This window comes from Lagopus muta, chromosome 6 (genome assembly GCF_023343835.1).
Source record: "Lagopus muta isolate bLagMut1 chromosome 6, bLagMut1 primary, whole genome shotgun sequence".
Classification (NCBI taxonomy): Eukaryota; Metazoa; Chordata; class Aves; order Galliformes; family Phasianidae; genus Lagopus; species Lagopus muta.
In genome coordinates, this window is record NC_064438.1 from 55,282,987 (window position 1) to 55,298,719 (window position 15,733).

Consider the following 15,733-nt stretch of genomic DNA (forward strand, 5'->3'; position numbering starts at 1 on the left):
ATTTAGATGGCTCTCTGTTGCTGCTCTTTCCCAAGTTGCAGCATTTCTTTGTATTTCTGAAAGTTGTTGCAGAAATGCAGGGGTGCTGCTGCAGCAGGGTGACAGCTGTGGCTGGGAACTTAACATATGTGCTTGTGTGATGGCCCCATCTGTGATCCTGTCCTGGACTGGAACCGTGCAGCAAACTAGCAGATGTTTAAGAGAAGCAAGTAATGCAGCGCCTGATTTTTGGGGAAGATTTTTGCAGAGAGAGAGAGCAAATGCAGCTGGTACATGAGCCTATATAGGATTCAGTGATGCCAGGTAGATGTGTGTGTTGCAGGCAGGCAGGTATTACCTCCCCACTTTGTCGACTTCTGTCACTTGTAATCTTAACATCCAGACTTAATATCTTCAATTTCACAGCACAAAACCCAAACTGGACTGAAGCAAAAAGCCCTAAATTAGCTTCTCTAGCCTATGTTATATAAGCAGTCAAAGAGGATTTTCCCATGGACAATTCTTTGAAGGTAAGAAGACTGTAAATTGTGAAGATTGGAAAAAATAACCAAAGTTTGCTCCTGCCTTCAGCTGTAGGGCTGTGAGGCTTGGAGTGGCACCTTGCAGGTACACACTGCATCTGAATTAAAAACGAGAAGATCAACCTAAGGAGAAAGAATAAACAATACATAGACCAGTTGTTTTCCTCACTGCTTTCTTGTCACAGGTGGAAGGCTTCATTTGTAGCTGGTGTATGACCGCTTGAGCTCCTTCAACTTGAAATGGATGGAAATGAGTTTGATAAGGGGATTTGTGGAAGATAGTTTTTGCAGAATGTCTTGGAGATGGAAGCACGGCAAAAGGAGAAGCAGGTTCTCTGCACCAGTGTGGAAGAGGGATAAATCTGTAGGAGAATAAGGCACCATGTGTTCCGTTGCTCTGAGAACAGCTTGTTTTCTTAGAGATCTGTTCCTTCATATGAAAGAGCTTTATCAACACAAAAAAAAAGGAAAAAAAAATCTTTTTCCTAACCTACAATTCCCACTGGTCTTAAATAAAATGAGATGTAAGCACCTCTCTGACTTTAAATAGCACATGGGTAATCAGTCCTCAGAGTCTGATGATAGCATCAGTGACACTCATTGGACTGAGGGAATTAAAGAAAAGAACCAAATCTGTGCTGCTTTCATCTGCATTCAAGTGGCTGAAGAAAAAATCGATACTCGTTAGCAAAATAAGGACAATATTGCCAGCATTGAGAGTTATTTTCCATTCTTTACACTCTCTGTTTAAAGCTTGCAGATGATCTTGGACCTGTTCAGATGAGCTTTACAGGGGAGTCAAAGGATCGTTTGGGGGCTGAGACTGGAAATGGATCTGTGCGGCCTGGTTTCAGTTCCCTGCTGTTCCATGAGCACCTCGTATGACCTTGGGAATGTTCTAAAGCTTCCTGTAAAGCTTAAGCAAATTGTCTGCCTTCCATTTGTGGCCCCCATTTAGATGGGGAGCGATTGTGGGTTAGTAGTCTGTCCATGACCAAGTTTATTAAGTCTGTCTACTTTTATTTCCAGTGTCTGTGAAAGATTTGGATCTTTCTCAGTCTTGGTTGGGTGATGGTGTCTCACCCTTCAATGACTTGAACTGCTGTATGAGTTGGCCACTATCTACTCCCATCAGATAAGACGGGAAATCAGAGGCTTCTAAAGCAATTAGTGACTGGCTGGTCATGGCCAGGAGACCCTACCCTATCTTTCCCTTTTCTGTAAATTTTCAAAGTAAATTTCAAACTTCCCTGCTGGCAGCCAGGAAAAGGCTTTCAGCTGTTAACTGGCTGAACGCTTTCCAGTGATTTATAATTAATGGAGACACTTCCAAGAGTTTGTGGCTTTTTATTCACTTGTTTCCTGCTTATGTTGACAGTGACCTTATCTGCGTTTAACTTTGCCTTCTGGATTCATGAAGAGAAGCGTGGATTTAAGCAGCCCAGAAGGAAGATTAAGCCATCCTTCTAGCTAATCTGCATGCAGAGAAAACTGCCTGCTTTCCCTATCTTAGGTTTGAGAAATTCTATTATGCTACAGCGTATCTCCAAGGAAGGATTTGGGTGATGTTGTTAGCAGACTTCCTTAACACTAATTTTTACTGTGATTTGCACATGGTAAGTCTGCTGTCAGCCATGTAGCATTTTCTTCTTTAAAAAGGAGTCCTGTCATTTGTTGTGCTGCAGCATGAAGGTGTTTTGCAGCTTTGGCTCTGAGGATTTGTAACTATCAGTGTCTTCTGACAGTAATTAGTGATGTTCCCACATTGGACCCAATACACACCTGAGCCATGGTTGTTGCCAGGAGGTTCACAGGAACTTTACAGTCATCCCCAGGGCATTCTTGCAGTGTATCAGCTAATGGGGGGACTGATCCACCAGTCAATTCTTTGGGCTATACCTTTGGTTCTGCAATTTGTCCTTTCTTATGAAGCCTCCTGCCAAAATAACTCTCTTAAAATGCACTGAGCACTTCGGTCCAAAGGCACTTTAGGTCTCAAAAGCTTTCAAACTTTAGTATTTTGGCTAGTTTGCTACCTGTAAAATAGCCTTGGGTATTTCCCAAAAGGCAGTCACGGCTTATCTCCTCTGAGACCTCATTAGAAGGAGCAAAGATCTGCTGTGGATGGTCCCCATATCCTGGGAACAGGAGTGTCACCATTAGCTGTCATTCCTCTTTCTGATCTACTCTGGGGATTTTCTCCCTGTGCTCTGAGAAACCTGTGGAGATCTCTGGGGACACCTGAACCAGGGTAACCTGGAGTACAAGGTGTTGTCAGAACAGCCTGCTATGTCAGCACCCCTTCACAGCATTTTCTCTTGAGAACTGGAGCAATGAGTGTTTTGGCTGCTCTGAAAACAAAAAAACTGGCAGTGAAACATCACCTCCTCTCTGACAGAGAACTTTGGCCTTTGCCTAATGCCAGATGACTGCAAACTGAAAAGAAAAAAGGAGTAGAAGAAGTGTACTTCTGAGTATTTGAAGCCAACAGGCACAAATGCGTCTCTCTAATACTTAATTTCCCAATGGGATAAATGTTGAAAGAGCACTGGGGCTTCATTGCAAAGATACTGCTGTCTCACAGGCTTTTTATCCTTGGGGTATTGCTGAGGTGTGCATGTGATGGGGCAGTCTGCCTTTGAAGTTCCCTATGGATCGAGTGGCATTTAGACTTCACCCTTAGAGTGGTTGTTAGTGTGACCAAAATCAATGCTTGAGCTCTGTCCTGTTCTGAGTACACCTTAGGAAACTTGCTGCTAGGTATCAAGTAGGAAATGTTTTTGTTCCATCCATCTGAACACTTATTTGGCGTGCTGCTAGACAACATGAGAAAACTGGGTGTGATATTGATGCGTTACATTGCACTTGTGACAGACAGAGGGATGACCGTAAGGAGAATGTCTCAGAAAGCCAAGCATAGCTTATGGGATTTGGAGCCAAACAGGCATCTGCCAGGAAGCTGATGGCTGGTAGTCCTGTCAGAATCCCCAAATCCACTCTCCTGGACAGCGCAGGAAGCTTCTGGCCTTATATCTAGTGGTGCTTTGGAGGATTTGTGTGTAGCCCAGGGCTGGATGTGGCCTTTCCATCTTTATGAGGACACAGCATCCTTGCGTGTTACACCCAAGACATGTTGTGTTATCCTGTCACAGAGTAGGAGAGCTGGTTGAACTCTGAGCCAGCTGCTCTGGTGCAAGAACATTTATTGCTCAGCAAGGAAGGTGATCTCTGGGTGTTGCTTGAATGCTTTGCAACGTGAAGTAGTGGCTGGGGACTGAATGCTGCTTTCTCCCTGTGAGCTGAGATTGGAAGGAGTGAGAGCAGAGTGAGAGTCTCAAGAAAAGCTCTTGCTTTTTATCTGAAAGAAGCTGGATGACTCAACTGCTTGCATCTTCTAGAGTACACCAGGAGCCAGGAAAGCCTTTCCCCGAATTTACTGCCATTGTGAAGGAAGGAAGCTTAAATATTTGGCTTTCTTTACATCTTTAGAGGAATGGTGACCTCAGGACTGATGTGAAATCTATACAGTGCATTGTATGGCTATAGCAAATGCTACTTTTGAAGGACCTCCCTGACAGTACCATCAGGGTGTACATCAGGGTGTACAAAACCTGCCTGCAGCGCTACCCTGGAATGGATTTGTTGCAGCATATATACAGGACAGTGACAAGGCAGTGCTTGGAGGCTCTGTGGGACTGTTACTTGCTGTGCTGGGGGGGCTTGGGAGAGCACACGTTATTTTAGCTGGTCCCAGATGACTTCTGACTTGCTGGCTCCAGTATTATGTCTCTAATCTTTACATGCAAGATCAGTGCAGATTCTTCTGCTGAAACTCGCCCTTGGAGCTCCTGCTCTCAGAGATAATCATCCTCATTCAGCATTTCTTCTCCTTTCCCATTTCTCTCTTCTTTCTGTGAACTCATCTTTCATGCCAAGTTCCACTATCTCTCATATATCTTTTAGTGAGTTTTTGTGGCATCTCTGCTTTTGCCCTCTTGCATCCTCCTCCATCTCCTGACCTACATAATATGTGTCCTATGTGCTAAGACCTGCAGTCACATCCTGAACTATTTACAGCCATTCTGGTGGTGTTTGTAAAGCTGTCTTTTGTATTCTTTAATGTTTTCTTTTGTTTTCACAGTTGTTTCTGGACCCATTATCTGTCATAGGGTACATTTAAAATCTCTACTTTTAAAAATCATTGTAAGAAAGCTAAGGAGCATCTGCTTAACTTTTACAAGCAAACTGCTCCGTGTGCCACAATCACGTGGTCATTGAATCACTGTGATGTTTCCCATTGTCAGGTTGAAAATCCTACCACTTGAGCCTAAAAATAAAGTGCTGTCAGTTCTGCATGTGCAGGCAAACTGTCACTTTATGCTAAATGGATTGATTAAATGTTCTGCTTAAGCGTGCTCAGTGAGGAAAGTGCTACCAAAACTGGATTGTCCCTGAAACTGAAGGATGCCTAAGCTTCCTTTTCATTCATTAGACTCCTTTTAAGAAAGCAGAGGGCTTATTTGAGCTCAGACTTGAGCATTCGAAAGGCTGAATTTTGCCAAACTTGATACTTGAAAGAGCCACCAACTATCCAGTATGCATAAATTCAGAAGTGGCATCAGGTACATGGTAAAGCCTGAGCAGCAAGTCAGTGCACTGCCCTTGACGGCTTGAGATTCAAGCTGAGGCCAATTGAGTCCTATTTGTGAGTGAAACCAGAATTCAGCAGTTGTCTCCACTTTGGCTGGAAAGATCACTCACAATTGTGCGTCATGATGGTTGACAGCTTCCCTGGTAGCCTGAGCTGCCTCACAGCTTCAATTTTAATTGTTTTCTTAGAAATTGCACTCCTGAATTTAAACCTTTCTTCAGCCAAAGGTGGAAGCAGGTGCAGGCAATTGCTGCCTGTGCTCCTGCTGATGAGAATGGGAACTGCACCAGTGAGTCAAGATGGGCAATCACACCAATGTCAATGGAGTATTTTATCCAGGTATTGAAACTGCCAAACCATCCTGGTCAGAAAAACGTGGTTTGAAAACACTGCTCAAGCCTTTACTTCTTTTAGCCTTGTCTTGAAGCTCTGACTGGTTTCTTAACACTGCAACAGATGCAGTTTCTAGGAGGTGTGTTACTGCCTTCCTCATTTTTGCTGCTTTTGGTAAAACAGATGGATTTCAATATCTGCTTGGTATAGCATTTGCTCTAGATTTTGTCCCTGACCCCCCTACCCCCATACACTTTCCCAGGTCCTTTTCCATGGAGAACATCAATGAAAGGTGTCTGGAGGACCCCTGGACATCTTGCATAGCCCTTGCAATGAACCACTGGGTACTTGGCTCATCCTCAGAGCAGAGTTCTGAGATGTATGACTTCCAATGAAGAATCCCTGTTAACTGTGTATGCACAGTTGTTTTACAGCCAAATGAGCTGAGATTATTTATATGAGCCACTCTTTTTGTTTTTTTGAAGAGGGACACTTTCTTCTATTGTTCAAGGGCAGATTTTAAAATGAACTTGGTTGACACGTGGGCTTTCTGAGTGGAAAGGCTTGAAGACATTGCTATTTTCAGCTGCATACAGACAATTTAGACTGTCCTGATGTCGTTGTGCTGTTTTTCCTATTGGCTGAATGTATCTCATGGTCTTTATCCATTTAAGTGAAACTTGGGCCATCTCTGGCGTTACTTGTACTGTTTAATGAACAAATAGAAACAACCAGATGATTCTTTGCCTTGCAAGCTGAGGATCTTTAAGTCCCACTGGACTTTCCTACAATCCTCCTCATTGCTGTAATGGGAGACCTGGCCAGGAAAGTGCTTTGACAACTAAATGACAGCTCTGGATACCATCAGTTGCCACCATTCCTAATTGTGTTTCTCACAAAGCAGTGACACAAAAGGATGTGGTCAGTGGGCAGGGTGGGGATGGGTCCAGGTTGGACTGGGTGCTCTTAGATGTCCTTTCCAACCTTGATGATTCTAAGCTGAATGTCAGCTATGGTGTCTCAGCCATAAGCACTTTGAACTGAGTTCCTGGAATCATTTCTATCCTGTGTACACAGAGGCTTCGTACATCACTAGGCTTTGTGCCTGACAACTGCAAGGATGTCAATTATTATGCCGTAATTAATCACTTGAAGCATCTTGCTGCACTGTTGTTAAGCCAAATTCTGAGGCCTTTGCTGGGTCATTAAGCAGTAAGTAAGTAAAGACTAATTTAATCCATTATTAATCAATGAAATAAATATATTATGTAGTCCCAGTTTAACAAGTCATGGGTGAAAAGTGAATAAATTGAGTAAAAATCTCCAAAAAAGAAAAACAAACAGTTTTTAACCATAAACTTAAATTATTTTGGCAAATACTTATTTCTTCAGAGCCGTATGAGCCCATACCAGCTCCTAACTTACATTCTTTATATCACCTACTGGAGCTGCTCAGCTCACTAGAAGCAGTGAAGAATGTGCTGGAATTTTACCAGGAAAGGAAGCCCTTGGTCCTGCATTGGGCTGAGCACAGACCGTCTGGCTTCAGGCATGAGCTCAGCCCACTGCTGTGGCTGCGGCAGTATCACCCTGCAGCCGTTGCCTTCCTGAGGGAAGCATTTCTCAGCATCCAGCTCAGGTCCCAGCCCACATTCCCAGCTCCTGCACCAAGCCTGGCTCTGGGCTATCGCTGCCACCAGCAGTGTTTTCAGCTGCTAGCACCATCCTTAAGTTCTGAGTGCATTTTGGGAGTGCTAACTTGATGGCTTCCCGCAGGAACAGGAGATCAGCTGTCATCTGGGTGGGCTGTGGGGTTTTCAGTATTTTGACTTGCTTTTACAGCAGTATCTGACAAGCTTGAATCCCGTGGTACTGAGAGCTTACAGCAGATATTTGCTTTTTTTTCTACTGCAGTAGCAACTGGAAGGCTGGTTGTGAGGTGTGTTGTGCTGAAACCACACTCATACATTTGACTTTTAGACACGAATCCTTCCCAGGAGCATCCAGCTCAAGTGGACAAGGCACTTGCAGAGAGGTGAATGTATTATGACAAAGTCAAGAGGGGATTTGTAGCAGAGATAGGTATTAAAATGCTCACAAGCTCCCTACCACTGTAGAGCATCTTAGAAGCAGGCTGCCTTCTCATCTGGCTGGGATGAGAGGGAGACATTCTGTTGTGCATCTGCCATCGCCTCGTTACGTGAAGGAAAGTTGGAGAATGCTTTTGGTGCTTTGTTTCTTTGCATTGCATAAGTATGTAAGCTGTTTGGATCATCAGAACAAACTTCTCCCCATATTTCAAAGCCAATTGCTTGTTTTGACATTTGCAGTCTGGCTCTTTGCTTGTGTTTTTCTGGTCGTTTTGTTGAAACAAGCAGCCTGCATTCTCTCATTTTGTTTATGTGACTTGAAATGAGACATCTATTAGATTCCCATAAAGAGAGGAGTGATGAAATGGGATCTAGATACCATTTCATGCAGCTCTCCTAATATTTATCACAGAATCACAGAATAGTATGGGTTGGAAGGGACCTCCAGAGATCATTGAGTCCAACCCCCCAGTTTATACTCAGGTGATATAAAGAATATAAAGTAGTGAAGTTTGTTGGGTGAGAAACACATTTCAGCATGTTCTTATTGCCATGGGACAGCTGAGTAGGGAAGTACCAGTGGAAAGATGGAGAGATGCAATAGAGCTGGAGCAGGGTGCAGCTGCCTGTTACCAGAGGCAGTTTCTCTTTTGCTGAAGTGTCTATTTCTGGCTCATGCATATTGTGGCACAGATATTTCCCAGAAGATAATGTGGCTTTTATTTGAAGCTAGCTCTTTTCACTCACTAGGTGAAAAAAAACTGGATATTTGAGTTATGGGCTTACATGTGTAATTCACCTTCAGTGTGGCAGGGAAAAGATGTCCAGTTCTGCTCTGGGTTTGTGTAAGGCTGAATCTTGCAGTTAGCACTGTGGCTTGGAGCCACGTGTGGCTTAAGTGATGAGGTGGCTGTGTGCAGCTGGAGGTGGATGTGAGCTGGAGCAGGTGCTGCAGGATGGAGCAAGGTGCTGGGGGATGGGGTATTGCCAGCAGCAAGGCCAACCAGACAGCATGGGGAACACTGAGCCTTTCTGGGTTTGCAGACCCCTGTTTGGGGGTCACCTTGTCTTTTGCTTTCTGGAAAACATAGCTGCTGTGTCTCAGGTAGGTGGAGGCTTGCAGGATGCTGTCCTCACCACTTATCCCTCTGTGGCAACTCCTTGCTGGTTAATTACAGCATTGGCTTTAGGAAGCCAGCTGAACAGGTGCTTTTGGCAAAATCTAGTCTTATCCAAGGCTGCTGCTGATCCCTTTTAGATCTGGGGAGCACAGTAAGGCCGGGGCAGTGTTGATTTACAGCAGGGAGCTGTGTGCTGCAGACACGTTGCTTTGAGGCTGTCACTGTCTGGGGGCCGTGCTGATGTGCTCTCAGGATACCACGTCTGCCACTCCGTGGCTGTTCTGTGCCACCAGAGATGCACAAAGCAGCCAGAGCCAGGGTCAGAGGCTGTGCAGGGGCTCTGCACTGCAGTTTAGGAGTTGTCACTGTTGATCTTCTCAGAGTTGCACGCTGAGACCAGAGCAAGCTCGAGCTGCTGTGTGGACAATAAAGAGCACCAGACTTGTGATTTTGCCTTTAACTGGGCTTGACTTCAGAAAACAGCCAGAGAAAAATCTGTGGAAACTGGTCATGAGGTGCCAGATGTGTTGGTATTTTGATCATCATGAGCCAGTAAGCTGAGGGAAATGAGAAACACAGATATGAAGGAGCCTGGTGCAGAAATAACCTGTTCTGCCATTGCAAACAGCACTTTGGAATAAAAACAAACAGTACGGAACGTGGTTAACCTTAGTCGTGAATGAAGTGTCTGGAGCTGAAATCCATCACTGTTAGAGCTCTGAGAGTGGAAAGATACCTGGAGAGATCTGCATAATGACAGAACTCAGTTGCAGCAGCTGGAATGTATGTGAGCCTTGATGAATCTGTGTGAGTGCCTATTGCCCTCTGCCTCCTCTGTGCCCTTCCAAACACTGCTGTAAGTGCACTGTCCTGGAATGGTGCGGCCACAGCGTCTTTGTTCTTTGTACCTCCTTTCTTTTCTCCTGTCTCAGACATAAATTATGTGCCTGCCTTTGTAAGGGCTCTGCTGACCTGGCTGCTTCCTGGCTGCAATCTCCTGGCTGTCTTTGCTCTGCAGAGCTGCTCGTTTTTACGCTTTTAAAACAACTTCTCACAAAGTACCCTCACACTTTCACCTCTGCTGCCCTTTGTACAAGGGAGGCATCCTCTAACAGCCCCAACCCTTCTGCTCATTCTCAGATCTCTGCTTAGAAATCTCATCTCCTGTTGTGCCTGCTCACTTCTAGAGCAGGTCCTGTAGCCTGTCACCTAATAATATTCACAAGCAAACTCATTGGACTGTTTCTCAGGACTGATCAGATGCTCTGTTCTTACTGCCTCTGTCTAAGCTTCCCTGTTTTGAGTTTGGAGTTCATCCAGAGCAGAACAACAGCCACATCCTGGAATGGTGTTGAACTGTACTCTACTTGGAAGGTGTTGAAACAGAAACCTGGTCATTTAGGTCAGTTGTAATGGTATGTACAGACTTGAGTGGGATTCTTGGCCATAAGAGAAAAATGCTAATAACCAAGACCTCCCAGCAAAAAAGCAACAGCTTTCCATTCTTGAAGTGAAGCTGTATTCTTTGCCCACTGGCTGCACAACACCAACACAGGTATGATATAGTGACATCCAAATAGGACTAAAGAAAGTTATAAGCCTTGCTAAGTAAAAACGTATCTCTATAGCTGGATTGCCACTATGTGCAAAATCCAGTGGTGAAACACTGGCACAGGCTGCCCAGAGGTGGTGGTGCCCCATCCCTGCAACACCCATGGTCAGGGTATGGGCTCTCAGCACCTGATGGAGCTGTGGGTGTCTCTGTGCATTGCAGGGGGTTGGACCAGAGGGCTTTTAAAGATCCCTTCCAACTCAAATGATTCTATGATCCTGAGCATGCTGGTTCCTATTTCCAGCACAGTCACCCTTAAATCTTCTTCTTTCTAACTGCTTGAGTAAACGTTACAGTAGGTCACCTCAGTGTCAAATTCTGGTGAGGAGGAAACTTTGAGAAAGGCAGCAGAGGCAGAGAGGGGAGAGAAGAGGAAGGCAGGGAGATATGCTCTGACAGCAAAGCAAAACGTGGCTATCGTGGGACTCCTGCAGCACCACTCCTGCCAGTCATGTCTCTGGCTCCAGCTGTTTCCTGTGCATCTCTAGACTTCTCCCTGTCCCTCCTCCCTGGGAGCATCAAAACCTCAATTCCTCCTGCACTTCCCTGTCAGCTGTTGTTCTTGTCAACTGGCAATAGTGGCAAATAGCAGAAAATGAAGCTCTCCCTTCTGGTGAGTGTCCGCAGTCCCTGCTCCCTGGCATGAAGAGTCAAAATAGTGTATATGATGTGCTGCTCAGACTGTTGGATTGGCTCAGCAGGCACTGGCTATTATTAAGCTGAGCACGGAAATGAATAAACAAGAAGGATTGAAACTACACCGTCCCCACAGTTGCTCTGATTTTTCTTGCTGAAGCACTGATCCATGAGGTTTTGAGTTGAGCACAGGGTAAGTTGATTTAAAAATGCACCCAGCTCTGGCTACAGCCACCTTGCAGGCTGGAGCCTGAGATGAACAGAGAACAGCTCTCAGAGGCTGGTCCTGTTCCTTCTGCCCTGGCTTTGGGCACTGCTGAGGCTGTGCTCTGAGCCCAAGCATCTCTTCCCTACACCTGCTGCTCCAGTAGGATCCTGGCTGAATGCTGCTAACCCTAAAGGTGTGATAACTTCTCCCTTGAAGCTGTCACCACAGCTCCACTGGATGCCTCTGCAATGCTGTGATACAGATCTCTGTAGGAAGGGACAGCTGCATGGCTGTGCTTAGCAGCTGCTTGCAATTGGTCCCTGTGGCTGGGGCACAGATGGGTCTCCTTTCCCCACGGTCACAGGAGTGCAATGTGCTCATACAGGGCTTTGCAGATAGCAGAGGATGTGAATGTGTGCAGAAGTTTTCAGTCTGCCTGGTGATTTGGGGGTTGTGATTTTGTCCTATCTTCATCCTTTTCAAGGGTGGGGGGACTCTGCAAAACTGCTTGGTTTCTCAGCTGATGAGAATGAAGTATGTGGTTATCTTTGGAAGGGCACAAAGGTTTAATGTCAGACTGTGTTCTCTCTGATACGAAGATAGCTATCCCTCTGTTATCTCCCAGTTTACGTGTTTCTCTTGTATCTTTTTGCACACAGCCTGTCTGGGCTGGGAACCAGCTCTTGGTGTATTTGCAGTGCCAAGTACTGTCATGGTTGAATACAAGCAGTGATGAAGTGGGGTTTTGTGGATGTTTTATACAAAGAAAAGTTTGGCTTTGACATACCTTGCCTTAAAGCACTTTGTTCTTTGTGATTTCTAAGAAGGTCAGAAAAGGGATGGTGAGCTCGATCCCTAATGGTACTGCCTGTACTGTAGATGAGTACTGTAGGTGAGTGAGTTGTTGCACTCAGGTGGGTTTGTGGTGCAGAGCTGTGCTACCCTCATTGCCTTGGAGGCATCTTTAAAGCAGGCACTTCTGGTACTTGATGCCCTTGCTTATGTAGTGAGCACCCTGGGACAGCTTTGCTGTTTTCACTGATGTGTGGATTTTGTCTTTCCTCCTCCTCCCAAAGTTTGGAGAAAAACAGAATCAAAGAACAAGTTGTGTTTTGATTGGCAGCATCTTGCTTGCTGCAGTACATTAACTGGCAGAAAAAAGACATCTAGGGTCAAAGTCCTAAATGCAGCAAGGTGAATGCTAGACATTTAGAAATTCCAGCAACTCATCAACCTCAGGAGCACAGAGGCTTTTCTTTTTTCTTTCAGTGTATTGGAGTAGGAACAAGCCGTGCTGGATGTGGCTCTGGGCAGCCTGGTCAGGTGGTAGGCGACCCTGCACATAGCAGGGGGTTGAAACTAGATGAGCATTGTGGTCCTTTGCAACCCAGGCCATTCTAGATTCATTTGCTTCACTCTTCTCATGCAAAGTGTGCATCAGGAGTGCATGAAATGGTGCCAGGATAGAAAAGTACAACGCTTTCCATGTTTCTGTAACAGGTGTCACATATAACAACTGTCAGGGGAAAGAGAATGAGACTTTTGGTTATTTTTAGTCATAGAATCATAGAATGGCCTGGGTTGAAAAGGACAACAATGATCATCTAGTTTCAACCCCCTGCTATGTGCAGGGTCACCAACCACCAGTCCAGGCTGCCCAGAGCCACAGAGGTCAGCACTGCCAGATAAGATGGCTTTTGGAGGGCCTGTAAGCACCTGTGCTTCTTGCTCTGGAAATCTGGAAGGAAAACAATGCAACTCTGAAAATGCCAGCAAAGCTAGCAAGAACATGCTGAGATTGTTCAAAGCAGTGGTAAATTCTGAGACAATAGTCACATAGTCAGCTGATAAATGTGGATAATATGACTCATTAGATGTGTATTCAAAGATCAGGTTTATGATGCTTTATAACTTCATTGGTACCTTGATCTCCATAAACCTATGGATGTCTGGTTCTTTCCAAAACTGTGATAATGCTGGACTGCATTTCTGACTCTGTTGGTAGATTTCAAAGCAGTTCCTGGGACTTTGTTGGTTTTTCCTACAGGCATAGGAGGCAGATAAATAGCATATGCCCATCTGTCAGCTGAATTGTCCCAGTTCACACACACTGACTTCAGGTCTCATGTAGGCTGCTTACAACAGATACCGAATTTAGGTGTTGTGACTATCAAGTGTCTGTGCTTGAGATGGTAATGAGTTGCTTGAACCACTTTCTGCCCAGGGATCTGGCTCCACTGTGCATCATACAAACCAAAAGCTGAAATCAGATGGCAGAGAGTTGATGGGAAATGCAGTAACCCTTCTTCCTTCAAAAACTAATAATTCTCCCTATTAATAACAACACGGACTCTTGCATGAAATTTATAAAGCACCTTCTCATTCAGCATATGGGAAATTTATAGAGCTGGTAGAGCACTGTCTGTAGGAGAATGGTTGGGGGATGCGTTGCAGTCATTGCTCTCTTCTCAGAGACTTGCTTTGACTCTTGCATGGGTTACAGCAGGGACCAATTGTATGGTGTGACAGCTGCAGACCTGTTTAGTTTTCAGTGGTGGCACAGCTTGAGGTATGTCCTAGAAAGCTAAAAGGAGCTGGCAGGAAGCAGAGGCAAGGTAAAATGTGAGAATTTTAAGAGCCTAGTATGGCCCTGGAGCACAAAGTGTGAGATCTGTCAAACCTATAACCTGTCTAACAATACCTAGATTGACAATTTTCATGTTAGTGAGATTATACTTTGGAGTTCTAGGCCCAACATCCAGACTCAGCTGCCCAAATTCAGCTGCCATATAGATTTGCACAAGCTGTCACATTGGTTATTTCCTAAAGGCTCCCAACGGAGTCTGGAGGTGATGGTGCTCTGGGTGAATCGTAGTGTTTGTGCTTTGTCCTTTGGGTGCAAATCAGTGTTGCCCTCCTGCTCTGGGTTATGCTGTCTGTATCTGTCCAGCTTCAATGCTGGGCAATTTCCATGCAGTATTTTTAGCAGATAAATGACTAATAGAGTCCTAAAACTGAAAGTAACCAAACTTCTATAATTTAGTTTTCAATTTCTGCTAAATACTCCAAGAGGATTTAATGTGGTGTGTAATTAACACCAGCTATCAGTTCACAGCAGCTCTCTTGCTACAACTCAAAGCACTGTGCAAACAAAGTAAAATAGGAGTCACCCTTTAAAATTTCCTAAAGGGAAAAGAGAAGGTAAATAATTACCCAGTCTCCTGGGATTATCCTAAAGTTAGAATCATCCATTAGAATGATAGAAGAAGAAGAAAAAAAAAAAGCCAGCTGCTTCCAAGGTAATTTAAGATTTTGAATTGCAGCAGATTTAGGCAGTTCAGTGGAGATTCCTAGAGCAAACAGTAGCTGTGCCCCACTGGTTGCACATACCTATAGCTGTGCATTTTAAAGGCAGTGACCCAAAATGCTGTATGTGTACACAGAAGATTCAAGGGTACACAGAGCTAAAATTGAATATAAAAGCTAGAAGTCGCATGAAGCTTTCCTGAAGAAGTAACCATCTTTTTCCATTCTGCAGTATTCTTCTGAGTGTGCATATTTCACTGAAAATCCCATCCGGGCATTCAGACTTCCTTTAAAGCAAAACCCAGATTGTGGTTTTGCACTCGGTGTGTCATCGCTGGCTCTGAGGGCACGGTGTCCTAGCAGAGACCAAAGGCAGGAAGGTGCTGCTGGCTTGCCAGCTCTGATTCTCTTAGATGAATTTGGCATTGTGATCCCTCCTTATTCCTGTGGCTCTGATGGTGTCACCTTGAAGAGCAGTTCCTGCTGCAGGGTTCATTACCTGCGTGACCATGTGATTCAATTAGGTTCATTTGATGGTGACAAATATCTGGTAACATCCATCAGAACCAAGCTGCTTAGCAGAGAACAGCGCAGTGTATAAATCTCTTTTCCTTCTGTCACTGCCTTTCAACAAGAAGCTAATTCCATTTAATACATGATGGTACCGCATAATCGGTGATACAAAACGAGAGGAAATGGGACAAAATGGATACAAATGCATCTTGGCTCTGATCCAGCTGGTTCTTCGTTTCCTCTGAATCTGAAGATGAATATTAGAAAGGGACGGGGTGTGAAAAGCATCAGTGGGAGAACGATGGTGAAAATACTCCATGTTAAGGCAGCTGTGGTCAGGCCCTCGGATAGCTCTCTTGTGTAAAAAGTGGGATGCTGAACACCTTTTCCTTCATTTAAGTGTGTTTCGGGGCATCTTTATTTGATTTCTTTCTTTCTGGATTTGTTCCAGATTCATAAATAAATAAATAAATAAGCTCCTTTCTTTGGACTAATGAATAATTTAGGCTCCTAAAATGTAAGAAACACTATTCTCTGATTGGCTTAAAATGCACTTTTTGAAACCTCCAAGCCAGCAGCTTCATTGGGTGCAGCATCACAGCAGTATGTCACTGCAGACTGCTCCTGTGTCCCTGCAGATACACCCGGATACAGCGCCTGCCCCAGAGCATCCTGAAAGAAGCCAACTTTATCTGTTCACTCTGCTCCAATCAGTGCTGCCTTGAGATACTGATCTACGACC

General features: G+C 44.7%; 1 protein-coding gene across 3 annotated transcripts in view; it reads left to right on the plus strand.

Annotated features, from left to right (window-relative positions):
- SLC35F4 (solute carrier family 35 member F4) overlaps positions 1 to 15,733 on the plus strand; it is a 102,920-nt gene that overhangs the window by 39,125 nt on the left and 48,062 nt on the right. Inside the window, exon 1 of one of the 3 annotated variants that reach the window (XM_048950229.1) lies at positions 5,448 to 5,511. The exons of the other annotated variants lie outside the window; for them this stretch is intronic. Within the exon in view, the coding sequence (XP_048806186.1) occupies positions 5,472 to 5,511 (40 nt within the window). The 5' untranslated portion in view covers positions 5,448 to 5,471. Of the gene's footprint in view, positions 1 to 5,447; positions 5,512 to 15,733 lie in introns of those variants that run through there. 3 annotated transcript variants of the gene reach the window in all.